The sequence below is a fragment of the Podarcis tiliguerta genome (assembly GCF_965153285.1).
Source record: "Podarcis tiliguerta genome assembly, chromosome: Z".
NCBI lineage: Eukaryota > Metazoa > Chordata > Lepidosauria > Squamata > Lacertidae > Podarcis > Podarcis tiliguerta.
The window spans coordinates 2,836,978-2,864,882 of NC_139553.1; the positions used below are offsets into that span (position 1 = coordinate 2,836,978).

Genomic DNA, 27,905 nt, shown 5'->3' on the forward strand with positions numbered 1-27,905 from the left:
AGTGAAAACCCCATGTTCTGCAGTGGCCTCCAGCCTGAATAACTGATACATAAATCAGGGGTCATAGCCATCAACCAAGGCTGGGTTTTGGGGTGCACCCATCACCTCCAGTTTGAGTATCAATTATTTAGTTTGGGTGTGTGCTGCAAAACCACCACAAAACTTTGGCACTGGTTTGGAGGGGAACCCAAATTTCAGGGTTCATGGTTAATGAAGCTTGTTGTGAGAATAATATGGGGAAAGGAAGAACCACACAGGCCACCATGAGCTCCTGGGAATGCAGGTGGGATAGAAATTCAGAATGCTGCTGTGTTTTCAGTCTATTACTGTTCTGTAAAGTTTGTTAATGTTATTCTCTTTGCAAGCTGCTTTTGAAGTGTCTGAAGTGTTTGCGTGTGTTACAATCAAGTGGCACAAAAATTTTACAAAACAAGAAAATAAGAATAAAGATCAAGAAAAAAACCCAAGAAAATAAATGTAATATAAATAAACAAAACAAGTAAATTGTATTTACATAAGCAAACGATTTATTGCAGGGTCCAGGAAAGCAATTTAAATTCGCGTCCGGCCTTCAGGCTGCCCCTTTTTTTATAAGAATGGCGTGCCCTTGAGCATGTGCAGAGTGCAGTGGAGAGGGGGCGGGGCGGGGCCAGTGCCCTTTGATGTCCAAGATGGCGGCAGGGCGAGGAGAGGCAAGCCGCGCCCCTTTCTCCTTCCCCGCCGCTTCGGGGGGAAATCACATGGCCCTCCCTTCGCTCCGCCCCTCTGCCGGCAGGTCTTTCACGTGACGCGCTGGGCTCCTCTCACGTGACACCACCGCCACCCGTGCCCACGCTGCAGAAGAAGGGACCGCCGCGCCCGTGGTCATGGCTACGCGACCCGCGCTCTACCTGCGCCTCGTCTCTCTGGCGTTGCTGCTGGGGGTCCTTGCAGGTGAGGCGGCGGCGGGCCTCGGGTCCGCTGCTCCCAGAGAGAGGGTCAGCTTCCCGCTCCATTCCCAAAACGTGCAGGGGGCTCAAGCCTCTCCTGGAGCTCCGTTGCCGTGATTTCCCGCCCATCCCACTCTGGAACTCTGCACATGCTCAGAGGCGCCCTCCTTTTGTTCCATCCCATGCAGGCGTAAGGTTCTAGTCGGTGAAAAATGCGGATATCGGTGGGGGTGATCGCAGGGAAGGGATGCAACTCTGCACATGCTCAGGCGCACCAGAGGGAAGGGATGCAAGACTTCACAGGAATAAGATGCACTCTCCTTTGTGAATGCATTTATTCGTTCTTCGTTAATTCCTTATTTCATGGTCTTTCTGGCTGGAGTTAGTTTGTGATGCGGAAAGCATGTGCTGGAGAAGTGCAGTCTTCACAGGCTCAGGAGCAATTCCTTTATAATTAATCCCCAGAACTCAGAGCCCCCGCCCCATCCCGGTCCACTTAGAGAACATATAAAGCTGCTTTGCTAGTGTTTCTGCGGCTGTTTTGAGTAAGAGTGCTTCTGAGCATTTGCAGAGAGCACCACCCCTCTCATTCAAATCAGCTGGTTGCAATTTGTAATTCTGTCTTGCAATAGGAATATTGGAAATAAAGCAATATATCACTTGGACCATCATGCCACTTCCACAGTTTAGAGCAATATTAGCCATGGCTTGTGTGTCAAAGGGCTAGTGGACATGCTTTTTGGGAAGATTTGAGCTCCACAACTTCATGTTTTAGAAATTGTTTCAGTTATCAGATCCGTTACAAAGCTATCAGTCCCTTTCTAGCAGTGTGTAGTTACTTAATGGAGGTTCTGGGGTGGAAATGTAACTTTCTGTGCTTTGTAAGTATTTCCTCTGTCTCGCCACCCCAATTCATCTCGTTAAACTAGTGGGGCTCACTTAGTTACTTTGCATGTTGCAGGGTTTAGCCCCACCAACAAAAAACTGTTCCAGCCCTACTTCAATCCTCCTCACCTTCCATTTACATTTCTTAATGTCCAGACCTGACCAGAAATGCCATGTTTTTTACTTTAAAAATGATTTAATTTCTGCAGCACGTGCTTCACCAAATTTGCAGCCTTGAATAATTGTTTGACAGTAGCAGAGAAATACAGCCGGCATTTTGGAGTGGCAGAGGGAAGAAAGTACAGTGGACACTCGGGTTGTGAACGTGATCTGTGTGGGATGCAAGTTTGCAACCCGCAGAGCCGTATCAGCGCACAGGCGGGTTGCAATTCGGCGCTTATGCGCATACGCAAAGCGTGATTTAGTGTTTCTGTGCATGCGCGACCACCGAAACCTGGAAGTAACCCGTTCCAGTACTTCTGGGTTTCGGCAGTCTGTAACCCGAAAAAACGCAACCTGAAGCGTCTGTAACCCGAGGTATGACTGTAAAGCCTAGCTGTTCTTGTACAATAGAATCCACAGCAGAGCAGATTTCACGGAGCATATATTGACACTGCCATTTTTTATTCCCCTTCTATCCGAAAGTGATGCGGTTTGTTTCTTTTAAGGTTACAGAAACCCCCAGCTTGACTTCAAAGAGAAATATTTTGAGCAGTGGATAGATCACTTCAACTTTGAAACCTACAGCAACAAAACCTTTGCTCAGAGATACCTCATCACAGGTATGCTTTTGGTGATGAAAATATATAAAAACATGAAAATGTCGCTTCTAGATTGGAGCAAGCATTTATCTAGTTCAGTATCCTGTCTCACCACAATGACCAGCCAGATCCTCTGGGAGGCCCACAAGCGGGACATGGGACCAATAGTCTTCTCCCACTGTTGTTCTGCAGCAACAGAGAAGGACAGGTATACTGCAACTGAACATGGAGGTTCCATATTGTAACCATGGCTCAGAGGTATTATTAGATCTCCCCTCTCCTGTGTCCTTCGCTGACCGTTCCTCAGTGGCTTGCCTGGGCCACCTGCCTCAGCCTGGGCCTGCCTCTTCTGCTTCCTTTCTACTTAAGAGTCCAACACTGCTGTGATGGCAAAGCAGCTCTTGTGGTGGCCAAGCAAATTGCACCATGACGACAGCCTTACTTTCCTATTATATGTCTATGAAATAAATTCTATGGGAATCCAAGAGCTAGTGTCACCAGCACATTCCATAAATTAATTGTGTGTTAATGACCTATTCTGTCTTATACCAAGTTAGGACTCTGACCCATCTCGTCCCATGTTGCCTCCTCTGACTGAAGCGGTTCTTCAAGGCCTCAGGCAGAGACTGGCCTTTCCTGGTCCTGCTACTTAAAATCCTTTTGTTTACTGGAGATGCCAGAGATCAAACTTGGGGCCTTCTTTTTGAAATACATGAACTTTACTGTTGAGCTATGGGGGCTTCCCTGATGTGGACAGCCCCTTAATATCAAATATGTCCATTCCTTAGTTAATTTGAACAGGTTTCCACTTATCTGGAGTGATTAACAATCTGTGAGAAAAAGCAGTGCTTCAAAGTGCCTACCTCCCCTCACAGCTGATTGCTGTGGCACACAGATGAGGGAATGCGTGGCCCCCCAGATCTTGTGGGGCTCCTGCTCTCTGCCTCAGCCAGCACAGCGGATGACAGGGATTATGGTAGTCCTAACAACATATGAAGGGCCCAGCAGCTGGGCCCCAGCCTCTCCATTTTTGCTCTGGCAGCACCCAAAGGTGCAAGTAGTGCCAATTCCATTGCTGAAGACCAGTCAGAAAGTTGAGGATTGTGCTATCGTAGAGGGGAAAAGAATATGGCAATCCTAATACAGGCACTGTCCTTCTTGAAAGTTTCTTAGAGGTCTCTCTGTTCTTGAACGGGATTCTTCTTAGTTGCCTCAATGTACTTCTGCTGCCTCACACAGATAAATACTGGAAGAGGGGAGCTGGACCCATCTTCTTCTACACCGGGAATGAAGGAGATGTCTGGGCCTTTGCTCAGAACAGCGGCTTCATCCTGGAGCTAGCTGAGCAGCAGAACGCCCTGGTGGTCTTTGCGGAGCATGTGAGTGTTTTTGCAAAGATGTCTCTATTGCCTGAGGCAGTGTGCTTGATGGGGATTATGGTGACCTTGTTGTCTGAGATGTCTCTTGTGCTCCTCTGCTGGCTTTTCAGAGATACTATGGGAAGTCGCTTCCATTTGGGGCAGCGTCGCTGCAAAGGGAAAACGCTGGCCTGCTGAGTGTGGAGCAAGCCCTCGCTGACTATGCAGTTCTCGTCATGGCGCTAAAGAAGCAGTACGCGGCAAGGGACTCTCCTGTCATTGCATTTGGAGGCAGGTGGGGGCTCACTCGCTTGTTCCTCTTAGCAGTTACCTGCATCTGATGTGCGCAATATTCTTCTTCTTTTAAAAAATAATAATTTTTTATTAAGTTTTCCATTCAACAATCCAATCGTATCACATTAGTTATTCCAAATTATACCAATACATATCATAAAGCCCAAATATTTTGCCAAATTTTAAATTTTTGTTGGGGGTTCCCATGCTTCAAGTTCAGTAAGGGTCCAATCATCTCATATTTCTTTTGATGTTCACAAGTCCCATCTTCCAATCTTCTTGTTGTTACCGTTTTTCTTCTTCATAACCTCTGCGTTGTTTCCACAGGTGAGTTAGAAGCAAGCATTATTATGTTTCTGTGTGAACTTTGTAAGTGCAGTGTTCTTCTTGCAGGGCTGGCAAAATATTTCCAAGTTGCTGTGTGTCAGCTGCCTTTGGGAGGGGGCCTGTTCTGAGCAGGGAATGAGGCAGATATTTCAAATGTTTAGGCACCACCATCTAAACTTCATAGTAACCAGGATTTCTCCAAAGGGTTGACTTAACTATGGCCAAGGAAGGTGGGGAGACTTCATGGGCCAAGAGAAGTTGAAGTATGAAAAGGTTGTACCCCAGTATGTTTGGTGAGCGAAATACTAGCTTTCCCCCCAAACTCTGGGTCGCTTGAATCGGTATTTACTCTGGGACTGTTTAGGTTGGGAGTTGAGTGCCCTGAATTGTATTCTTTCTGGGGTATGCTTCATGGCATGCTTAGTGGGCCACCCTGGACACAGTCCATGCCTTGGCGGATCTTGTCATGTGCTTGTTCTTTGCAACACTCCAACCCTAAAGTCTGCAGGGAAATTATAGCCTCTCCCCTAGGATAATAGCTGTCCCTTGTCTGAAGTAAAAAGATCCTTTGCCCCAAGAACTACACTGGAGCAGGGGGCACACTTTTCTTCCCCTCTTAAAGGTAAAGGGACCCCTGACCATTAGGTCCAGTTGTGACTGCCTCTGGGGTTGCGGCACTCATCTCGCTTTACTGGCCGAGGGAGCCGGCGTACAGCTTCCGGGTCATGTGGCCAGCATGACTAAGCCGCTTGTGGCGAACCAGAGCAGCGCACAGAAACATCGTTTACCTTCCCGCCGGAGCAGTACCTATTTATCTACTTGCACTTTGACGTGCTTTCGAACTGCTAGGTTGGCAGGAGCAGGGACCGAGCAATGGGAGCTCACCCCGTCACGGGGATTCGAACTGCCGACCTTCTGATCGGCAAGCCCTAGGCTCTGTGGTTTAACCCACAGCGCCACTCGCGTCCCTCTTCCCCTCTTACCTGGGGCCAATAATACCCTTTCCTTCTGAGCAATTGGATCTGAGTTTGGCGTGAGCTACTAGGGAAGGGAAGAAGCCAAAGTTCAGCCATTTTGTCCACTTCCTCTTCCCTCATACCTGTGCCTCTTGTATTCTGACTCTTTGAGGGTGGCAAATCTGCACCCGCTAATTCAGGCCAACAATTTGAAGAGACTTCTGTCCCTTTCCAGGGAGCGAGCAGTCCACATGAATGTCTCATGGTGTCAAAAAACATAACTTGCTTCTTTTTCTCTCTCTTTTCTTCCAGTTATGGAGGGATGCTGAGTGCCTACATGAGAATGAAGTATCCCAACATAGTGGCTGGCGCACTCGCTGCCAGTGCCCCTGTGTTGTCTGTGGCTGGGATTGGAGACTCCAATCAGTTCTTCAAGGATGTCACAGCGGTAAGCTTTAGGTGGAAACTTTTGAGTGGGCTCATTTCCTCTTACTAGGCAAACCTCCCAATCTCCATTGTAAAATTGTGTGCCTGAACCTGTGAAGTGGTATGAAATTCTCAGGCTCTCTCAAAGATGCAGTTCACTTAAATCAGGACTTTCCCCCCAGGACTTTCAGAACTACAGTCCGGATTGTGCCAAGGCTGTACGAGAAGCATTTAGGGAAATCAAAGACCTGTACCTGGCTGGAGGTAAAGTGAGCTCACCTGTCAGACAAGAAACAGCCCCTTGGGAGAGAGGACTTTTAAGCTATGAGACCTCTGGAGCAGTTATAGAATAAACAAATTGCTTTAAAATGGTTTTAGGAAATCAGTACCCCGCCCGTCTTGAGTAAAATAAAAATAAAAGTTGAGTAAAAAGAAAGTAAACAATTTTTGAAGGAAATGTGCCCACTTTAATTGGGCAGCACTTCTATAGCTAATACAAACGGTTCTCTCTCCCCCCCTCCCCACCGGTGTAAGCAGTCAGTTGACTAAGCACTGCAGTTTAAAACCATGAGGTCTAGGCACTTCATTTTTCTTTTGAATGAAAGCAGAAAACCTCAACTGCGTAGCCCAAACACTATACTTAGGCTGCTGTCCTAAAGCATACTAGCTTCTATGAATGTGGTGAGAAGCGCTTAATCATTCAACACACTACACACCTCTCTTCTCCACATTCAGCTTACGAGAGGATCAGCCGTGGGATGTCTACATGCAATAAGCTTTCGTCTAAGGATGATATCTACCAGCTCTTCGGATTTGCCCGGAATGCCTTCACCATGATCGCCATGATGGACTACCCTTACGAGACGGACTTTATGGGCCACTTTCCAGCAAATCCTGTCAAGGTGAGGCCTGCACAGATCAGGCAACGTCATGAACCAGGGAGCACTCGACTCCTCCACCTCCACAGGTTGCCCTGGGCTGGGCTAAAGCTCTCACAGCATGTCTATAGGTCAGGCTTACAAAATTAACACATACCTACATTTGAATGTTTGCTTATTTTTAAAAATCTCAAACCTCACTACCACCAGCCACCTTTTGTGGAGCTTCCCTGCCTGGTGCTGATTTATACCTGACACAGGTTAACGTAGTTATAAGCTTTGGTTCCTCGTTCTTTCTTGCAAAGAGACCCTGGTTAATGTTGCAAGCGTTTGCAGGTGCCCCCTCAAACAAAGGTCGTACCGAAGTATTTCTGGTCTGGTCTGTCCACACTCTGCTCAACGGGGAGGAAACTGAGAGGGCATTACAGAAGAGGAGGGTGTTTGTTGCCCTGTTACAAATGATAAACATAGAATCATAGAAATGTAGAGTTGGAAGGGACCCCCAGGGTCATCTAGTTCAACCCCCTGCTAAGCAGGAATCTCAGCTAAAACACCCATGACAGATAGCCATCCAACCTCTGTTTAGAAACCTCCAAGGAAGGAGAGTCCTAATATAATACAGTCATACCTCATGTTATGTTTGCTTCATGTTATGTTTTTTCAGGTTGTGTCCTGCGGTGACCCGGAAGTACTTGAAAGGGTTACTTCCGGGTTTTGCTACCCGCACATGCGCAGTAGCACTAAATCACGCTTTGCACATGCGCAGTAGCGCTAAATCATGTTTCACGCATACACACAAGCGTCAAATTGCACCACACACCTGCGCAGATACAGCACTTCAGGTTGTGGGCTTTCAGGTTGCAAACGGGCCTCCGGAACGGATCCCGTTCTCAACCAGAGGTACCACTGTATAGGTACATAATATAAGAAGTATATTGTTTATTTAGCAATGGGATCATTTTATGACTATCTGCTAGGGTGAAACTGCAGGGTGTTAATGCTGGAACTCCCCTTTGCCTCTAGGTCTGGTAGGCTGAAAATGAACTGGGAACCCAGAAGTTATTCTGTCCGTCTTTTGAACTTTCACCTTAGCCATATCTAGCCTTTGTAAGCAGCTTTTCCCATCATTGTTTTATTTATTTTGCAGTGACCAATGCACTTTGTTAGTCTCAGCTAAGATCCTGTAACATGCTTCCAATTTCTCTTTGGCTCTTGGGAAACCTAATTTGTTGTGTGTGTTTGTGTGTTTAACTCAGATTGGCTGTGAGCTGATGCTGGAGAACAAGGACCGGGTCAGGGGCTTGGCAGCTCTTAGTGGTGAGTGACTGTAAGACATCTGACTTCCTTCCAAAGTGTACATGAGCACTGTGCTTTCTCTCAGGTTGTGTCAGGCCTGAAAATGTGCATGTTATCTAGGCTGCGTTCGGACAGTCCCCTAAGCCACGCTTTTGAGGGGAGCAGGGGCAAGCCTTGAGCTTATGAGCTCCCTTCTCTCTCCTCCCACCTCCCTCCAGCTTTTCTTCAGTGCACAAAGGAAGGTTAGAACATTTCTGCTTCTGGTTTGCACATAAAGCAGGATAAAAGCATGTTTCTGGATTCTGTCTTACGGGCAAACTATGGTTTGCTCAAACTATCATTTAGACAGACTGGTAAGCTACTGGGAGATTCTAATCTCCTAACATAATATGTGGAGGATGGAGTAGATGCACCTGAGGCTCATTCCCAGTCGCCCAGGCCGTGGACTGGGAGGCCATCTGGATGTGGCCACAGGCTTGGGAAAAATCATGTGCCACTTCCATTCATTTCAGTGGGGCTTCTACCAGAGCTCTTCCTCCTGGATTTTGCCCAAAGCCTCTTCCTCTGCCTTAAGAGCTGGCTGGGATGAAGTCTTGCGAGTGATGAACAGGTTGTGGGTGGATTTCTTCTTGCCAGCAGCTGAAGGCCCCTCTCCATTCTGCTGCTGCTCACCTGTGACCAGGTGACGCGGCAGCTGAACAAAGAAGGAGGCATGATCCACCAAAGGCTTGGGCAAGGAGCCCGCCTTTTCCCACACTTTCCCACCAGGGTTGCAGATGTAGACGCCGTCCTCTTTCCGCTTCTGTCTCACTGACCCACCACCTGTGATGTACAATTGCTGCCCATGCACAGCCAGACCAAACTGACAAAGGTCAAAGGGCGAGAGACTGAGCAGGGTCCACTGATCAGTAACCGGGCAGTAGTATTCCGTCTCGTTCACAGGAACCCATTCCTGAGCCTGTAAAGAACCAAATATCAGAGGGGTGGATCCAGTCCCTGTTCCGTGGAGGGTGAGGGAGGTATGCTGTGGCTTCAGCAGACAGCATGACCTGCCAGTTGCTCAGACAGACCTGGCACAGAAGTTGTTTTAAGGCAGCCTTTCCCTTCCTGGTGCCCCGTAGATGTTTCAGAATGCAACTCCCACCAGACCCGCCTAGCCAGTATTCCAGAAACATTGGGAAGGTTGCATGTGAGCCACCCCTGGCTTTAAAGAGGTCATAGAGCAGCTCTTGTCAGTTTGTGTAGAAGCTGTGCTGGTGTGCAGTTCCCACTAATTGCACAGGAGACCTTTGCAATGCATTGTTCGGCTGCCACCCCCACCCCCTGTGTTAATCAGTTAGTAGGAATGCTACCAATCTGCTCTGGTTTTAGTTCAAGGGAACACCTGAGTATATGCAGAGGAATGGTGATGATGATGATGATTTATATGTCCCCCCATCTGACTGGGTTGCCCCAGTCACTTTGGGTGGCTTCCAACAATTTTTAAAGACCAAGATTGTAATGAAGACTTTTCTGACTTCATCAGGAGACAGACCATGTAGGTGTGTTTCAGGGAACCAGCATTTTCCCCAAATGATTGTATATTCAGTCCACGTGTTAGGTTTATTATCTGCAAAACGCCAACCCTTTGCAAATAAAACATCTAAAACTGACAGGGATCTGTTTCTCAGTCATGGAACCCAATCTGTCTAACTCAGGGATGCTACTTGGTTAAACAAACTTTAAGAGTATGGGTCAAATAGGGAATCAGTCACATAATGGACAGGCCATTTTTTCCCCAGATATTCCTCTCTTTTAAAAACCTGCTGGCCAGTTAGTTGGCAGCACCTTTAAAAAATATATTAATCTGCTTGATTAAACTTGGCAGCCTTGTTAATTAGCAAATAAGGGGGAGCCACCTGGCCTTTCAGCCCCAGGTAGTAAAATAGTTTAGGCTTGCCACATGATCCAGCTACATAGAAATGAAAACTTGGAAGGGGCATGAAGGGTTTCTATTTTTTAAAGGGCTTGCTAGTTCTGTGTGCCTGTGTGTGTGTGTGTGTGTGTGTGTGTGTCTCGTAAAGTAAGAAATGCTTCAATGCTCTGTCAGGAAACCTAGAATATTGTGGTGCAGAAAGCATTCTCTTCCAACAGGTACCCTCCCCCCCAGATATTGGACCATGTCTCCCATCAGTCTCAGCGAAAATGACTGGTGGTCATTGGTGATGGGAGGTGGGAGTCTGAAACATCTGGAGGTCACCAGTTTGAGGAAGGCTGCCATGGATCACAAGAAGAGTCCTGCGGCTGAGTCAGGCCAAAGGGGGTCCCTTCTGGTCCAGCACCCTGCTCTCAAAGTGGACACCCAGATTCCTGTGGGGAACCCCAAGCAGGACCTGAGTGCAACAGCAACCCTTCCCCACGTGTGAATATCGACAGGTCAGCACCTGCCAGATGCTGCCTTAGGAGGGACACTCTGCTTTCTCTCTAGAGCAGCGGTTCTCAACCTGTGGGTCCCTAGAAGTTGTTGGACTACAACTCCCATCATTCCTGAGCTCTGACCTTGCTCGCTAGGGATTATGGGAGCTGTAGTTCAACAACATCTGGGGACCCACAGGTGGAGAAAGGCTGCTCCCATTGCTCCCATTGTCAGACTGTACAGAAGGGGATGCTCCCCCTTCTGGGAAGGGAGCCTGGCCACAAGGAACCAGGAAGTGAGAAATGAGAGAACATTGTGTAGCTCAGGGCAACACCAGACACCTGGGGCTGGCGTTTGGCACCACCACAACTCATTAAATAAATGAAGCTCAACATACGTTTGCCAGGGCCCTTCCTCCTACGCAGAAGATTCTGTCTCCAGCAATTGCCATTCCGTGGTCGCACCGGGCAAAAGTCATTGGCTGGTTCCTGACCCAGCGACGCAGGCGGGAGAGATAGCTGTATGTGTCGCGTAAAGGTTTGCCAGCGGCGAATCCCCCTGGTGGAAACGGGCGAGAGAAGATTGGGTTGGGTGGCTGCGGTTTTCCCTTTGGGTTGCACAGTAGCCTTTTCCTGTCCCGATCCTCTCAAGGTCCTTCCGGAGTCAAAGTGTCCTTGCGGAGCGTGTTGCCTACCACTTAGCCAAGGCCTCTCCCAAGTCTTAAGAGACTGGGTTGTAAAAGGGGGTGCAAAGTGTGTTTACAGCGCTGAGAGCCTCCCTTCTGTGTCTGTAAAGGTAAAGGTAAAGGTACCCCTGCCCGTACGGGCCAGTCTTGACAGACTCTAGGGTTGTGCGCCCATCTCACTCAAAGAGGCCGGGGGCCAGCGCTGTCCGCAGACACTTCCGGGTCACGTGGCCAGTGTGACATCGCTGCTCTGGCGAGCCAGAGCCGCACACGGAAACGCCGTTTACCTTCCCGCTAGTAAGCGGTCCCTATTTATCCACTTGCACCCGAGAGTGCTTTCGAACTGCTAGGTTGGCAGGCGCTGGGACTGAACAACGGGAGCGCACCCCGCCGCGGGGATTCGAACCGCCGACCTTTCGATCGGCAAGCCCTAGGCGCTGAGGCTTTAACCCACAGCACCAGCCGCATCCCTTCTGTGTCTGTAGCATCTCACTATATTGAATGCTGTTCTCCACTGGTTGGCTGCCCCATCATGGCTTTCTCCTCTTCTCTACTCTTGGCCCTCCCCTCGTGCCCCCGGCAGTCGGTTGAGCATGATAGGAAGGGAGTCTATTCAACCCTCTTCTCAGGCACTCCATTGTGGGGCCCTTCCCTTCCCTTGCTCATATACCTGCTCCTGCCACTTTTTTTCATGTTCATGCCCTGGGATGCTGCAAATTCAGTACAGTCATACCTCGGGTTAAATGTGCTTCAGGTTGGGCGTTTTCAGGTTGTGTCCCACGGCGACCCGGAAGTAACAGAGCGTGTTACTTCCGGGTTTCACCGCTCATGCATGCGCAGACGCTCAAAATGGCGTCATGCGCGGAAGCGGCAAATCGCCGCAGGCGCAGGTTGCGTTTGCTTCAAGATGCAAACGGGGCTCCAGAATGGATCCCGTTCGCATCCAGAGGTACCACTGTACAGATTTTTTTTTTTTAATACCGCCCTTCAATTTTAATAAATCCCTAGGGCAGTTTCCATAAGAAGCAGAAGATACAAAAATAATTAAAGTGCAAATAATACATATCCAAACAAAATAAGGGACGTGAAGAGTAAAGAGGGAACAAGATTTTTAAAGCTAGATTGCTTTTAAGTCTAAAAAGCCTGGGAAAACATTATGGCTTTTGACTGGCACTGAAAGGCGAACAAAGTATGTGCCTGCTGGCCTTCTCCGGGGTGGGCATTCCATCATTGGGGCACCACCACCGAAAAGGACCTCTCTCTCTTCCAGCTGGCCACGCAACTCAACCTCACCTTAGGAGTGGGGGAACCTGCATACAGAAGAGCTTAACATACTTCAAGTATGTCGGTCTAATGCTAGTAAGGGCTTTAAAGGTCAGAACCAGCACTTTGAATTAAGCCAGTGCAATCCATCTGCCATTGTTCTTGAGGTCTTTATTTTATGCTCTTAATTAATGTACAGTATACTTCAAGTGGTGGGACGCGGGTGGCGCTGTGGGTTAAACCACAGAGCCTAGGACTTGCCGATCAGAAGGTCGGCGGTTCGAATCGCCGTGATGGGGTGAGCTCCCGTTGCTCAGTCCCTGCTCATGCCAACCTAGCAGTTCGAAAGCACATCACAGTGCAGGTAGATAAATAGGTACCGCTCCGGCAGGAAGGTAAACGATGTTTCCATGCGCTGCGCTATCTGGTTCACCAGAAGCGGTTTAGTCCTGCTGGCCACAGGACCTGGAAAAACTGTCTGCGGACAAACGCCGGCTCCCTCGGCCTGTAAAGCGAGATGAGCGCCACAACCCCAGAGTCGGTCACGACTGGACCTAATGGTCAGGGGTCCCTTTATCTTTACCTTATACTTCAAGTGAGATACTTTTTCACCCTGCCCTGGGTCCATTTGATAAAGGGCAAACTTAGAAGTGCAAAGGATGAATACATGAAGCTAATTTGCAACCCCAGCAGCTACATTCTGAGCTAATGGTGGTTTCCAGATCCTCTTCAGGGGCAGCCCCTAGTAGAGCATATTATAGCAGTCTAAACTGGAGTTTACAGGAGCATAGATCACAGCCACATCACCAGGAACCATCCTTTTATGCTATGTCTGTATGCCCCATTAAAATCAGCAACCCTTGATAGCATAGCTGTCAACTATCCCCTTTTCTTGTGAGGAATCCTATTCGGAATAAGGGACTTTCCCTTAAAAAAAGGGAAACATTGACAGCTATGCCTGATAGTGGTCTGCATTTTAGAATGGCCAACATCCAGCCTCCCACCCCCTCCCTCCACCCCGAGCCAAGACTTCTGATGGTCAAGCCATCAGTGGTCTCTCACCTGAGACGTAGAGGATCCCCTTGTGGGTGGCCCCTGCGTGGTCTGCCACGGGCATTGGGAAGGGCGTGATGGGCTGCCACTTGTTCTCAGCTGGCTGGTACTCCTCTGCCGTGTCGGTGAGCGTCCCCAGCAGGGCTCCCCCGCCCACGGCCACGAGGCAGTCGTTCAGCACCCCTGCGTGGAAGCGAGTCCGCCGTCCCAGCATGCTCGCCACCTGGAGCCAGCTGCCGTGTCGTGGGTCAAACCTGAACACCTGGAGCCGGAAGGAGGAAAGGGCAGTGGCAGAGGAACCCCCTCTGGCACCCGGAGCGGGGCAGCCCGTACAAAGTGCACATGTGCGGCAGCTCGTATGAAGTGCGCATGTGTGGCATCCCATATGGAGTGCGCATGTGCGGCAGCCCATACGATCACTGTGCAAGAGGCAGCGAAGCAGCACCCTTATGGACTGTGTGCACCCTCTGCCGCTCTACAGCTGGGGGGAGGCAGGGGCCACCTTGTCAACCCCCCCCAGTGGTACCTGGGGTGATCTCCCCCTCCGCCCCCCACTTTGTATGCCTCTGGGAAAGGGATTACTGCTGGACTTGTTCTCCAGCTAGCAGGCTAGGAAACATTCAGCATTCTGGGTGGGGGAGAGGCGTTTAAGGGCTCTCCTGCAGCAGCTAGTAGCCAAGTCAGAAGGAGGCAAGGAGACCCCTTCAGTGAGAATAATAATAATTTTTTATATATATACCCCGTCCTCCCCAGCCAAGACCGGGCTCAGAGTGGCTAACACCAAATATTAAAAATTGATTAGAATACAGCTTAAAAAACAACATTAAAACACAACATTAAAACATTAAAATGCAGCTTCGTTTCAGTGGAACTGAATCAAAAACTTTTGGGGGGATAAAAACGTCAAGTCTTCACCAAGGCTAACTATCCAGACTGGTCTCACATAGGCCAGAAAAAAGCCAGGGAAGTCCCCAAATAGGAGTTCCATCACAGAAGGAGAAAGGAAAAAAGGAATAGGGGGAGGGAATCAAATTGATTCCAAGCCAAAGGCTAGGTGGAATAACAGTTTGACCAAACTGCGGGAGGCAGTGGAAGACAGGAGTGCCTGGTGTGCTCTGGTCCATGGGGTCACGAAGAGTCGGACACGACTAAACAACAACAACACCTATGGGCACTCATAACTTTGCTGCGATGTGGGTTTGGAGGGTGGACCCCCTCGTATCTCTGGGGCTGTGCTGCCACCAATGATTGTGCAAGGTTTAGAGCAAACTGTGCACACACGCACATATAAAGGAAGCAAGGAATTAGGTGGAGATGCACAAACACAGATTAAGTTTGTCTTTTTAAAAAAAATCAACCTCTGAGAGCAGAATGGGAGGGCTGGGACAGCATCTGGAACAAAGGCTATTCCAAAGCATTTGTACAAACAAACAAAAAAGCATCTTGAGAGGCTTAGTGTTGGCTTGCTGAGGAACTAGTTTTCACAATGAGTGACCCAGAAGCAGAGGGCTAATAGGAACAGATAGGGAACAATGATACTTATTTGGGCTATCTACCTTTGTCCTTTTCTAGACTTAAGTTGTGTGTGAATGAGCTGCTGTAGGCTTCCCTTCGTTTTAAGCTTTGTGCTTACCTGGTTCGAAGGACATTGTCCTGTAGGGTCAAACCTGTCCTGGCCCCCCATCACAAAGACAAAGCCTTGGATCACAGCAACACAGTGGTTGTACAGGGGCCTGTGAAGTTCCCCAACCTTTTTCCACAAAAGGCAGTTCCGATCAGCAGCCCACATGCTGCCACAGATGGTGTTGTCCACAGATCTGCCACCAAGGACAACCAGCATGTCAACGCCGGCACGGACCTTGGTTCGCTCACTCTGCAGAGTCGGCTGAGCATGCAGCCGGGAGTGATAATCCAAGGCCTCCTGGAGGTACTGGCGGCAGGTGGGGTCTGTCTTCATGAAGGGCACGTCCTGGACGAACTTAAGCAGGTCGTGGAGCGGTATGAGGGGAAACCGAATGTGCTGCAAAACCTCGGCTGCATCTTCCAGGTGTGTGTTGTTGTGGCGCAGCCAGCATTCCGCTGCATGGAACAGTTCCAGCTCACTGAGGTCCTCTGTGTCTGCAGTGTCTAAGATCTCACACAGAGTAGCTGCATCCAGCTCCTGCAGCTGCGCCGGATCTGCCAAAATGTTGCTGCAGTGCCGGCTCACGCAGCTCATGGCTTTCTGCCTCAACTCTTTCGGGCCAAGCCTCTTTGCGATCTCGAGGACTGCTAGGCAGGTGTTCTGATCCAAGCCCTCATCCAGAAACCGGAAGCACAAGCACATCACATCGCGCACCAGCAGCACCTCTGCTGCCTGGAAGGTCTCCTCGACGTTCTGGAGCGTCAGCTCCAGCTTGTTGGAGTAGACAAAGGACAGGATGTTTTGCAGGCCCTGGGCAGTGACGCGCGGCAGCTTGATGTGGCTGTTGTGACTTGCAGCATCTCTGGAAAAATGCATCTTGCAGTAGTTGCTGGCTGCAGCCAGAATGACTTTGTGCGCAGAGAAAGAGACTCCCTCTGCCTCCAGTGTGACATCGCACAAGATGTTCTTCGTGCGCAGATTCCTGAGGCCCTCTAGAAGTTTGGACAGGTAGGTGTCTGAGCAAAGACTCTGGCTCTTGGCCCTGACTGGGCTGGCAAGATACATCCCTCCCAAAGCTGCAATATGGTAATCCACTGGCGGTAGCCTTAGAAGATCTCCCCAGATCTCTAATGGAAAGAGAGTTCAGGGCCTGTCCTTAAAATCTAAAGGCATGCCTCTTGAACAGAGAACTCCAACTGGTGCTAACTCTAGAAGTGGGGCTGCCTGAAGTTTTTGTTTGGGCTACTATGAGAGCAGGTCAGCTGACATGTCATTTCCAAGAACACCATTTCCTTACCCCCACCTCCACGAGCCTATTCATGTCCACAAAGGTGCAGTATCTACTCAGCTTCCTGGTCATGCCTCAAGTGGCTTGCCGCGGGCCAGGCAAGCAAGTCCAGACCTGCCTGCAGCTTTTTTTGAGTCCTTGCCTAGGATCAGGCTGCTGCACCCACTGGCCTCGCATGTGAATGTTTGCTAGGTGGCAGCATAGGTAGAGAAAAGCTCTGCTTCCAGCTTTTTCTCTAGCATCAACCAGTTAGATACCTGGCTAAGTTCAAGGTGTTGGTTTTGATGTATAGCTTGGGACCAGGCAGTGTTTTTTTTCTAAAAGAAATGTTTAGGAGTACTCTCATTTTCCTACTCACATTGAAATAAAAAGGTAAAGGGACCCCTGACCATTAGGTCCAGTCATGGCCGACTCTGGAGTTGTGGCGCTCATCTCGCTTTATTGGCCAAGGGAGCCGGCATACAGCTTCTGGGTCATGTGGGCAGCAGGACTAAGCCGCTTCTGGCGAACCAGAGCAGCGCACAGAAATGCCGTTTACCTTCCCGCTGGAGTGGTACCTATTGATCTATTTGCACTTTGACGTGCTTTTGAACTGCTAGGTGGGCAGCAGCAGGGACCGAGCAACAGCAGCTCACCCCGTCACGGGGATTCGAACTGCCGACCTTCTGATCGGCAAGCCCTAGGCTCTGTGGTTTAACCCACAGCGCCACCCGCATCTCTCTTCCCCTCTTACCTAGGGCCAATAATACCATTTCCTTCTGAGCAATTGGATCTGAGTTTGGTGGAGAGATTCCCCTACAAAGAAAAGATGCAGCATTTGGGACTATTTTGTTTGGAGGAAAGGCAACTAAGAGGTGACATAATAGAAGTTTATAAAATCACGCATGGCATGGACAGAGGGGACAGAAAAGTCTCTCCCTCGCCCCCATCAGCACAAGACCTCATGGGAATCCAGTGAAGCTGAATGTTGGAAGATTCAGGACAGAGAAAAGAAAGGACTTCATGTTGCAGGGCAAAGTTAAACTATGGCATTCACTCCCAGAGGACGTAGCGATGTCTGCTGATTTGGATGGCCTTAAAAGAGGATTGGATGAATTCATGGAGGAGGGCAATGCTATGAATGACCACTAGCCACAGTGGCCCCCCTCTGCTTCCATGGTCTGAGGCAATAAATACTTCTGGATCCCAGTTTCTGGAAACCACAGGAGGGGAGGGAGAAGGTTCTTGTGCTCATGTTTTGCTCGCGGGTTTCCCATTGAAGAATCTGCTTGACCACCATGAAAACAGGATGCCAGACTAGATGTGCCACTGGCCAGATCCAACAGGCTATTCTTACATTCTCAAGTGTTCTTATTGTTAGTTTATTGTTGTCTGATGTCCTGGGCTCCATTGGGGAGGAAGGGCAGGATGTAAATTTAATTATTACTGTTGAACGACTATGATTTTACTAAATTGTATTAAGGGTTTCAATGATTTATTGTTGTGGTTTGCTTTGTTTGACGCCCAGAATGGCTTAGGCAACCCAGTCAGATGGGTGGCATATAACAACAAAAACAACAGCAGCAGCAGCAACAAATTAATTGCTGCTATTATTATTATTATTATTAATGTTACTGTAGTTGTTATTATAGTGTTTACAATGGGGTTCCCCCCTTTCCCCTCACAGTGCTATTGTGATTATTGTCAGCCACTTTGATCTCAATTTATGTTGCTGGGAAAAGCAAAATGCAGTCATACCTTGGGTTATGAACGCTGCGGGTTGTGCGTTTTCAGGCTGCGGACCGCGCCAAACCCGGAAGTACTGGAACAATTTACTTCCGGGTTTTGGCACTCGCGCATGCACAGAAGCACAAAATGATGTCATGCGCAGAAGCGCCGAACCGTGTCACGCTCGTGCACAGACATGGCACTTCAGGCTACGAGCGCTGCTGGTTGTGAACGTGCCTCCTGCACGGGTGGATCACATTCACAATCGGAGGTACGACCGTGGACATATTAAATAAATCAAACATCATCATCATCATCATCATCATTATAATTAAACATGCTGATGTTATTGATGATAATAAGCCCCTTGAAATGAGCAGCGTCGTAACCTCCTTTCCTTTACTCACTAGGGCTGCTCTATAACTCCACTGGGATAGTTCCATGTTTCGATATTTACAAGCTGTACCAGAAATGCGCTGACCCCACAGGTTGTGGAACAGGATCAGATGCCGCTGCATGGGACTATCAGGTATGCCTGGGGGAAGAGGAGTGAAATTTAACAAGAGCGCCACCTTCACCAATGTGGTGCCCGCCAGATGCTGTGTGGACTCTTGACTACCATGAACCTCAGCCCTGCTGGATGTTGGGCTTTTCCCAGATTTTGGAGTCCCCTCCCTAGAGAAGCCAGACTGGCTCCGTACTCCTTGTCCTTAAACCAGCAGGTGAAGATTTTTTATTTTTTTCCAGCAGGCTTTTGGGGAACTCCCTGCTCTTAATGAAAGGCTTGGTGCTGCGCTGTATGGTTATAACAGATTGTGTGTTTTAATTATATCAGTGTTCGTTTTTTAATGGAAACCCCCTCCCCCATGTTTTTAATTGTTCTTATTTTTATCAGCAAGCCGCTTTGAGTCCCTGTGAGGGAGTGACTCAATATAAACGAATATATTTTAACGAAGATGGGGATTTAGTCCAAAAGTCTGAAGCACATTAGGTTGGCAAAGGTCGCTCTGCATGCTTTACGGCAGGGGTCATCAAACTTTTTCAGCAGGGGGCCAGTCCACTGCCCCTCAGACCTTGTGGGGGGCCGGGCTATTTTTTTTGCGGGGGGGGGGGAGCGGACAAATTCCTGTGCCCCACAAAGAACCCAGATACGCATTTTAAATAAAAGGACACATTCTACTCATGTAAAAACACGCTGATTCCCGGACTGTCCGTGGGCCAAATTGAGAAGGCGATTGGGCCGGATCCGCCTCCCGGGCCTTAGTTTGCCTACCCATGCTTTCTGGCAATGAGTTCCATAAGCTAAGTATTGAGAGGAGGAGCTTTCTTTCTTTTTCTTTCTTTCGCTATCTCAGATCTTCTGCCCGGTGATACTAATCATATCATTAAATACAATTAGTTGTATTTAATGATTTTTAAACTGCCTTCCCGAAATCACATCTGTGCATGCCTGCGACGCTGGAAATTGCTTCTGCACATGCCCAGACGCCAAAAATCGCGCCTGCGCAGAAGCAATTTCTGGCGTCTGTGCAGAAGCAATTTCCGGAGCTGTGGAAGAGAGTCCCTGCGTCGTGCTGTGCTGGTTTAGTATTATTATTAGTAGTAGTAGTATTACTAATAGTATAATACTATTAGTATTTCACTCCTCCCATTGCAAGGATCATCTGATCCTATTGTTTACTTTCTGTTCCGTGAGAAAGTTTTCTTTCTGCTCTGTTTGCGATGAGACAGGGCGTCTGTATGAGGGTATGCTCCTCTCGTACATGTTTGTTCTTTAATCTGTAATTAGTAGAAATAAAGTAGGTACGCCCAGATACCTCCTCACCTCCGTCTGCGCTGCTTTACTCTGCTAAGACCGGGTGCTTACAAGAGAGCAGCTGTGAGTTCCAGAACACCACGACCCCTTCCCGGGAATGCTGCGCAGCTGTTCCAGTTGCTGGAGGCGGCCATGGGGCCTGCAGGAGTATTCCATTATTGCTGAGTGGGCAGCTCAGTTCGGGGGCAGCTCGGGGGCCGGTTAAACGGCCTCCGTGGGCTGCTTCCAGCCCATGGGCCACAGGTTGGGGACCCCTGCTCTAGGCTGATTATTTTGGTTGCCCTTTCCTGTGCTTTCCCAAGATCTACTCTAATTCTTTTTGAGATGGGGTAGCCAGACCATCACAGAGCCTCCCAAATGCAGCTCCACCAGAGGTTATACAAAAGCATTTACAGTCTGCAGATGGGAGTGTGTCTAAACAGCTGTTCAATCCATAGCCCTTTCCACTTTGCTACTTTGAGCAAGTCTTCTTAATCCCCGCCCCTTTAATTGCAGTGTAGACTTCAGTGTCTCTGTTCAGTATGTTTGCATCTTATGCAGGGGTTTGGTTCAAAGGGTTCTGCCTATATGCAAAAACGCAGGTACTCAAACCCCTGGTAAATAGGGAACAGGGAGGGAGGCCGATGCCGGCTTGGGGAGGTAGTGCCAGGAGGTGGGCATGCAGTGTGCTCGAAACTGAGTGCCACCAGCCCCTCCCCCTGTTCAGGGAGGTAGAGCCCACAAATAAGTCTTCAGTCTTAAAGGTGCAGCTTATTTGCAGGTGCAGCTTATATTCAGGCCAATACGGTCCCTCTCCCATAACACCACATACCACCCCTTGTATATGATTGCATTTCACGTACGATACCACGGAATCATGATTTCATGAATCATGACACCACACAATCATGGAATCATGATATCTTGATCTTGCGCTATGATTTCATGGAATCATAGCGCAATCATAAAATCACAATACCTTGATCTCACGCTATGATTTCATGAAATCATAGCACACAATCATGGAATCATATCTTGATACTGCGCTATGATCTCATGAAATCAGCGCAATCATGGAATCACGATACCTTGATCTCACGCTATGATTTCATGAAATCATAACGCACACTCATGGAATCATATCTTGACCCTGCGCTATGATCTCATGAAATCAGCACAATCATGGAATCACGATACCTTGATCTCACGCTATGATCTCACGAAATCATAGCACACACTCATGGAATCATATCTTGATCCTGCGCTATGATTTCATGAAATCAGCGCAATCATGGAATCACGATACCTTGATCTCACGCTATGATCTCATGAAATCAGCGCAATCATGGAATCACGATACCTTGATCTCACGCTATGATTTCATGAAATCATAGCGCACAATCATGGAATCATATCTTGATCCTGCGCTATGATCTCATGAAATCAGCGCAATCATGGAATCACGATACCTTGATCTCACACTATGATTTCATGGGATCATAGCGCACACTCATGGAATCATATCTTGATCCTGCGCTATGATCTCATGAAATCAGCGCTATCATGGAATCACGACACCTTGATCTCACACTATGATTTCATGAAATCATAGCGCACACTCATGGAATCATATCTTGATCCTGCGCTATGATTTCATGAAATCAGCGCAATCATGGAATCACGATACCTTGATCTCACGCTATGATCTCATGAAATCAGCGCAATCATGGAATCACGATACCTTGATCTCACGCTATGATTTCATGAAATCATAGCGCACAATCATGGAATCATATCTTGATCCTGCGCTATGATCTCATGAAATCAGCGCAATCATGGAATCACGATACCTTGATCTCACACTATGATTTCATGGAATCATAGCGCACACTCATGGAATCATATCTTGATCCTGCGCTATGATCTCATGAAATCAGCGCAATCATGGAATCACGATACCTTGATCTCACACAATGATTTCATGAAATCATAGCGCACACTCATGGAATCATATCTTGATCCTGCGCTATGATCTCATGAAATCAGCGCAATCATGGAATCACGATACCTTGATCTCACGCTATGATCTCATGAAATCATAGCGCACAACCATGGAATCATATCTTGATCCTGCACTATGATCTCATGAAATCAGCGCAATCATGGAATCACGATACCTTGATCTCACGCTATGATTTCATGAAATCATAGAGCACACTCATGGAATCATGACACCTTGATATTGTGATATGATTTCATTGTCATAGCGCACAATCATGAAATCACATTGCACAATCATGAAATGATATCACACAATCATGAAATCATGATATCTTTATTTCACACTGATTTTACACAAGCATATGATTGCATGATACCGTATTGGCCCAAATATAAGCTGCACTCCCCCAAAAAATTCTGACTGTGGGGGGAGCCACCAGGTGGCGCATTGGAAGATGGCCGACAACGACAGTAACTAAGAGGCTGCTATGGGAAGTATGCAGTCTTCCCCCCCCCAAGGATATGGGGGGGGACTGCCTTGCCAACGGTGGCCACAATGCACCCTCAGATTCGAGAAGGGGGTGCGCCGGTCACTTGGCTAAGCCCTCGGTGTGGTCTGCTCTTCCCGGACGCCGTCTCCAATTCGCACGGGCTGGCTTGCTTTAACACGAAAATATAATTGGAAATAGATAATTGGAAGATGGCAAAGCACATAACGTCAAGCAAAGGTCGGGAGATAAGACTGCTGATTAATGGATTTCTGGGATCGGAGCGGCAGGCGAAGACAAATAAATCAAGAGACGAAGCGCCATTAAGAGATGGGTATGTTTGGAGCTAAGAAGGTGGGGTGGAGGAAAAAACTTTTCTTTCTTTATATTATATGAGTATAAATAACCCTCCACCCCAAAGAAAAAAGAACCGCCGTATTTTACTACACAAGCAGGAATCTAAAAACTGTATGGGATGAATTAATGATGAATGAAGAGAGGATTGGTAAAGATCGGAGAATGGAAAAATTTTATGACGCAGTTTTAAAATGGCGTCTCGCAAGACAGGCTTGTTTAAGAAAGACGGGGGGAGGAGAACCAGGACTATTTGAAAGTGAATGATGTTTGGAATTTGATCTTTAACCTGGCAGAGCCCTCTAGGATATATTTTACAAGCCTGGGAAAGCTAAAGGGCAGACCGAAGATAAATTTTCGAAGGAGGAGTGGAATGGCGGCTGTCCCTATGAAATATGACTTGTGGAGTGCGTAAAAGCCACGTGGACGATGCTTGTTCTTAACCTGCCTGTGAAGATTATCAGAGATCGCAAAGAAAGGAATATATGACAACAACAAGAAGATGAAGAAAGTAAAAAAGAGACTATCTGGATAGAACTGGATAGAACTGTTTAATTAAAGCAGTAGTAGAAGTGATGTTTGGATTCTCGTCCGGAGCTTGATGTATGGGTACCCCCAACAAAATTGAAAAATTCGGCTGTATAATTTGGAATTGACCAAAATGGTCAAAGGCCTGGAAACGATGCCTTATGAGGAACGGCTAAGGGAGCTGGGCATGTTTAGCCTGGAGAAGAGGAGGTTAAGGGGTGATATGATAGCCATGTTCAAATATATAAAAGGATGTCACAGAGAAGAGGGAGAAAGGTTGTTTTCTGCTGCTCCAGAGAAGCGGACACGGAGCATTGGATCCAAACTACAAGAAAGAAGATTCCACCTAAACATTAGGAAGAACTTCCTGACAGTAAGAGCTGTTCGACAGTGGAATTTGCTGCCAAGGAGTGTGGTGGAGTCTCCTTCTTTGGAGGTCTTTAAGCAGAGGCTTGACAACCATATGTCAGGAGTGCTCTGATGGTGTTTCCTGCTTGGCAGGGGGTTGGACTCGATGGCCCTTGTGGTCTCTTCCAACTCTATGATTCTATGATTCTATGAATTAATGTGATTTGAAATAATGTGATATGATTGCCCCAAGCCGGCAAAAATTCTGACTGTGAAAAGTTAAAGTGCAACTTATATTCAGAATCGAGCACTGCACGGTCGCTTCCCAACACTACCACCCTGAATGGGGTGCTGGGAGGCACTAACTCCCCAAGCTGGCGCCCCCAATTCAGGGTGGTAGTGTTGGGAGGCGTTAGTTTTCAAGCACCTCAAGGCTTCTGAGCCAGGGCATGGATAGGGGTTTGCCTCCCCTTTCCCAAACAAGTTTTTCCCAGCGCAAAAAAGTAGCTTTTAAGATCTTTGCCTTGCTTAGGGAGCAAGGTTCTCTCTGTGTACCAGGCTATGAATGTTCTTTTTCATGGAGCCTTACGAGTTCCCACAAAATCTTGCGGGAGCATCCCAGACGCAACACATGGAGAGGGCCTTGCAAGGCAGAGAGCTTAAAAGCTATTTTGTGCTGGGTCTTCCCAGTGCAAAAAGAGCCACCTTGCTTGCATTTAACTTTTGGGATTCCATCCAGTGTCCTTCAGCAGCATATGGCTGAAATTGTGCAAGTTCAATGCAGGTAATATGTGATCATACCGCACTGAGAATCTCAAGCATCCTCACTAAGGGAAGCCTCCTTCTGGCCCAGCGCGTACTTTTCCAAGAAAGTCACCTCTGGTGCAGAATGAAACACACATGCCCATACTTACATTGCCATTTTTGCCCTCTTTGGGACCAGTATGTCTGCTGAAATATCAGTTCTTTCTTCAGGCCTGCACTGAAATCAACTTAACCTTCAACAGCAACAACGTGACTGACATGTTCCCAGAGATCCCCTTCACAGATGCTGCCAGGGAACAGTACTGCTTTCAGAAATGGGGGGTTCGCCCTCGGCCGTCATGGCTACGGACCAGCTTCTGGGGTGGTGGTAAGCAGGCAGTTTTTTCTTCATTCCGTTTCCTTTTGGCTTGGGATTGTACCTCACTGGTGAGATCGGCAACTAGAGACCCTTTTCGGCAGACCTTGTCTCCTCCCGATGGGTGCCCTGATGGGAGAGCTGCTGCCAGCCAGAGTAGCCAATATTGGTTTGAGGTACAGGTGGTCCAACTCTGTAACAAGGCAGCTCCCTCCCCTCCCCAGTCTAGAGCATGTCCTTTTCTTCGACTGCCTTCAATGCAGAGCTCCCCTTGAATTTTAGCTAGCCAATGAAAGACTTCAAGCATTACATTTGGGAGTCTATTTCATGAGTTGTCACCATACTGCTTTCTACTGGGTCAGAGTATTGCCTCATCTAGCTCAGTATTTTTCCATACTGACTGGCAGGGGCTCTCCAAGATTTCCAGCTGGGGCTCCTCCCAGCTGTGCCAGGGGTTGAGCCTGGAGCCTTCTGCATGCAAAGCAGGAGCTCTGCCACTGGGCCTCAGCTCAGAATGCAGCTTCTTTAGTGCAATTTAAAGAGTTTCTACCAGACAAGTGAATACAGTGGTGCCCCGCAAGACGAATGCCTCACAAGACGGAAAACCCGCTAGACGAAAGGGTTTTCCATTTTTCGATGCGCTTCGCAGGACGAATTTCCCTATGGGCTTGCTTCGCAAGACAAAAATGTCTTGCGAGTCTTGAGATTTTTTTTCGCTCCCCACCCCCTTTTTCTAAGCCGCTAAACCGCTAATAGCCTTTTAGCAGCTAATCCGCTAATCCCTTAAGCCTTTAATAGCCTCTAATAGCCGCTAAACCGCTAATAGCGCTAAGCCGCTAATAAGAAAAAACCGCTAGACGAAAAGACTCACGGAACGAATTAATTTCGTCTTGCGAGGCACCACTGTAGTCTTATTTAGTATCTTGCTTAATACCCTCAGATCTGACTGCTGCAAGCAACATCATCTTCTCAAACGGAGACTTGGATCCCTGGGCCAGTGGCGGAGTAAGTTATCACCCTCTCCAAATTCTGCCTGCTCTTTTATAGCTGTCAGCTTGAACGCTTTGCCGGCTCCAGAAAGGTCTGACTTCCGCTCATTGTCATTGCAGGTTAGAAAGAACCTGAGCTCCTCATTGATAGCGATATTTATCAAGGGAGGTGCCCATCATCTAGATCTCAGGTATGTATTTGCAGAAATTGTCAGGAGCTGTGTAGCCAACATGGGTGCCACCACTGAAGGTTTAATGAATCCTTCAAGATCCTCCTTCAGACAGGAAGTCCTTTTAAAAACCTTTAAGTACCGTATTTGTGGCTCCATAAGACGCACCTAGTTTTTAGAGGAGGAAAACAAGGGAAAAAAATATTCTGAATGAAACAGTGGATGTATGATTTTTATGGTTCATGCTGTGCCCACAGACATGTGATTTGACGGTGAGTTTGGGGTAGCGCAATGCAAAAATCCTGAGAATCCATGTGGATCTGTGCTTTGTAACCACGCTTTTGCGCCATTGCGGCCCCACAAAACAGTGGATGTGTGGCGTTTTTTGGTGCAGGCTGTAGACATGGACATGCTACGTGACCTGATGGTGAATTTGGGGTGACCCAATGCAAAAATCCTGAGGATCTATGGGCTTTTACCTCCCCCCTCCCAGGTAGCCTCCTTTATCGGTAGCATCCCTTATCTCGCTTACCAATCAGCTGCTTCCTTTCAACACTCCCTTCCCTCGTTTGCCTTAGTGTCGTTTCCTTAGCTGGAACAGTTTTTTGCTCCTCCTTTTCTTCCAATTTCTCTCCTCATTGCTTTAGTCTTCCCGTCTCCTCTCCTTGCAAGTTCGCTGTCTTTACCTCCCCCCTCCCAGACAGCCTCCTTTATTGCTAGCGTCCCTTATGTCCCTCCCTGATCGCTTGCCAATCAGCAGCTTTGTTTCAATACCCATTTCCCTTTTTCAAAAAAAATGAGCATGATCTGCTTTTCACTCCTGGGCAATTTAGCTCCAGGGTCCACGCATTTGCTCCATAAGACGCACAGACATTTCCCCTTACTTTTTAGGAAGAAAAAAGTGCGTCTTATGGAGCGAAAAATGTGGTAAATACATTTTTAACTCTTCACTTATTTTATGCCGTTCAGCCAGCCTTTGCCAACTGGGCACCCTCCAGATGTTTTGAACTACAACAGCCATTAACATCCAAAACATCAGGAGGGCACCAGGTTAGTAGATTGCATTAAGCAATTCAATCTGGGCTGTTTCAGTGCAGGTATGTTAAGATGCCCAGTTCCTCATTCTCTCTTCTCCAGTGCAAGACTAGCCTTTGCTAGTATCTTAGCAGCCACTTGAATAAATTCACAGAAGATAGGACCAAAACCTGTGATAAATAGTGTCTCTGTGTTTAGAGGCAGTTTACCCCAGAGGAGCAGGCGTAAACCAGAGGGGTCATTTCATCCCCAAGAGAGCTCCAAAACAGCCAAATTGAAAAACTGCCAGCTGTGGTTCCCTGGATTTGGCATCTGCTTCCTGTGGGCTTTATGTGTTCCAACAGGGGTTCCAACCCAGCCGACCCACCTTCAGCCAGAGAGGCTCGTCTCCAAGAAGCAAGCATCATCCGTGACTGGGTCAAGGCAGCAGCTGGGGCCTCAAAGCAGCTCACTCCCGACCACTATCCAGCCAGACTTTAGCAGGATTCGTCAAGGCAGCATTTGGGTACCAAGACCAGCTAGGAGTCCTGCCTACGGGTTGCCAGTTGGTTGTTGGGCTGCTGAGTCAATGACACTTCTCTGCAACAGGATTGTAAAAACAAGAATAAAACTGGAGATTCCCCCAGGAGCTCTATCCTGCTTTGTGTTTCCTGAACATTGGATCGGGTCCAGGTATACATGACACGCATTATTTCCTATAGTGAGACAGCCAGCTCTCTCCGGAGAAAGGAACAGGGACTTCTGCCATTAACTGATCTCGCTAGCTGAGGTTTTCAAGCTCACTCGTCTCCTGTGTTGTTTCAAAGCAGGCAAATTGCCATTGCTGAGAACAAGAAGAACAGCCTGTGTCTTAATGGCGCTTATAACCGATCCCAAGGGTTGGAGGCAAGTATGTTGATTATTCTACCCTCTCATTGAAATCACTTGGAATAAGCTCAGGCTCCCGCACACC

General features: G+C 48.0%; 2 protein-coding genes across 2 annotated transcripts; one reads left to right on the forward strand and one right to left on the reverse strand.

The window, feature by feature from the left end:
• Window positions 1–778: 778 nt before the first annotated feature.
• On the forward strand, window positions 779–27,581 carry DPP7 (dipeptidyl peptidase 7). Its single transcript, XM_083423113.1, has 13 exons — window positions 779–933; window positions 2,483–2,596; window positions 3,815–3,954; window positions 4,065–4,228; window positions 5,823–5,958; window positions 6,119–6,200; window positions 6,672–6,838; window positions 8,071–8,131; window positions 18,536–18,654; window positions 24,615–24,771; window positions 25,700–25,764; window positions 25,869–25,939; window positions 27,298–27,581. The coding sequence occupies exons 1-13, from the start codon at window positions 867–869 to the stop codon at window positions 27,431–27,433; spliced, it is 1,479 nt and encodes a 492-aa protein (XP_083279239.1). The 5' UTR covers window positions 779–866; the 3' UTR covers window positions 27,434–27,581.
• Window positions 6,381–16,853, reverse strand: LOC310669267 (kelch-like protein 9). The gene is made up of 4 exons (XM_083423078.1): window positions 15,140–16,853; window positions 13,516–13,768; window positions 10,903–11,063; window positions 6,381–9,068 (listed from the first exon to the last, which is right to left on the reverse strand). The coding sequence occupies exons 1-4, from the start codon at window positions 16,193–16,195 to the stop codon at window positions 8,631–8,633; spliced, it is 1,908 nt and encodes a 635-aa protein (XP_083279204.1). The 5' UTR covers window positions 16,196–16,853; the 3' UTR covers window positions 6,381–8,630.
• Window positions 27,582–27,905: the final 324 nt, after the last annotated feature.

Bases quoted from the DNA above. Each gene is read 5' to 3' on its own strand.
- DPP7 (XM_083423113.1), top strand. From the start codon at position 867: ATGGCTACGCGACCCGCGCTCTACCTGCGCCTCGTCTCTCTGGCGTTG. The intron at 3,955-4,064 runs GTGAGTGTTTTT...CTGGCTTTTCAG, and splicing joins TGGTGGTCTTTGCGGAGCAT to AGATACTATGGGAAGTCGCT. The intron at 5,959-6,118 runs GTAAGCTTTAGG...CTTTCCCCCCAG, and splicing joins TCTTCAAGGATGTCACAGCG to GACTTTCAGAACTACAGTCC.
- LOC310669267 (XM_083423078.1), bottom strand. From the start codon at position 16,195: ATGTATCTTGCCAGCCCAGTCAGGGCCAAGAGCCAGAGTCTTTGCTCA. The intron at 13,769-15,139 runs GTAAGCACAAAG...TTCCGGCTCCAG, and splicing joins GACAATGTCCTTCGAACCAG to GTGTTCAGGTTTGACCCACG. The intron at 11,064-13,515 runs GTGAGAGACCAC...CGTTTCCACCAG, and splicing joins GGGGATCCTCTACGTCTCAG to GGGGATTCGCCGCTGGCAAA.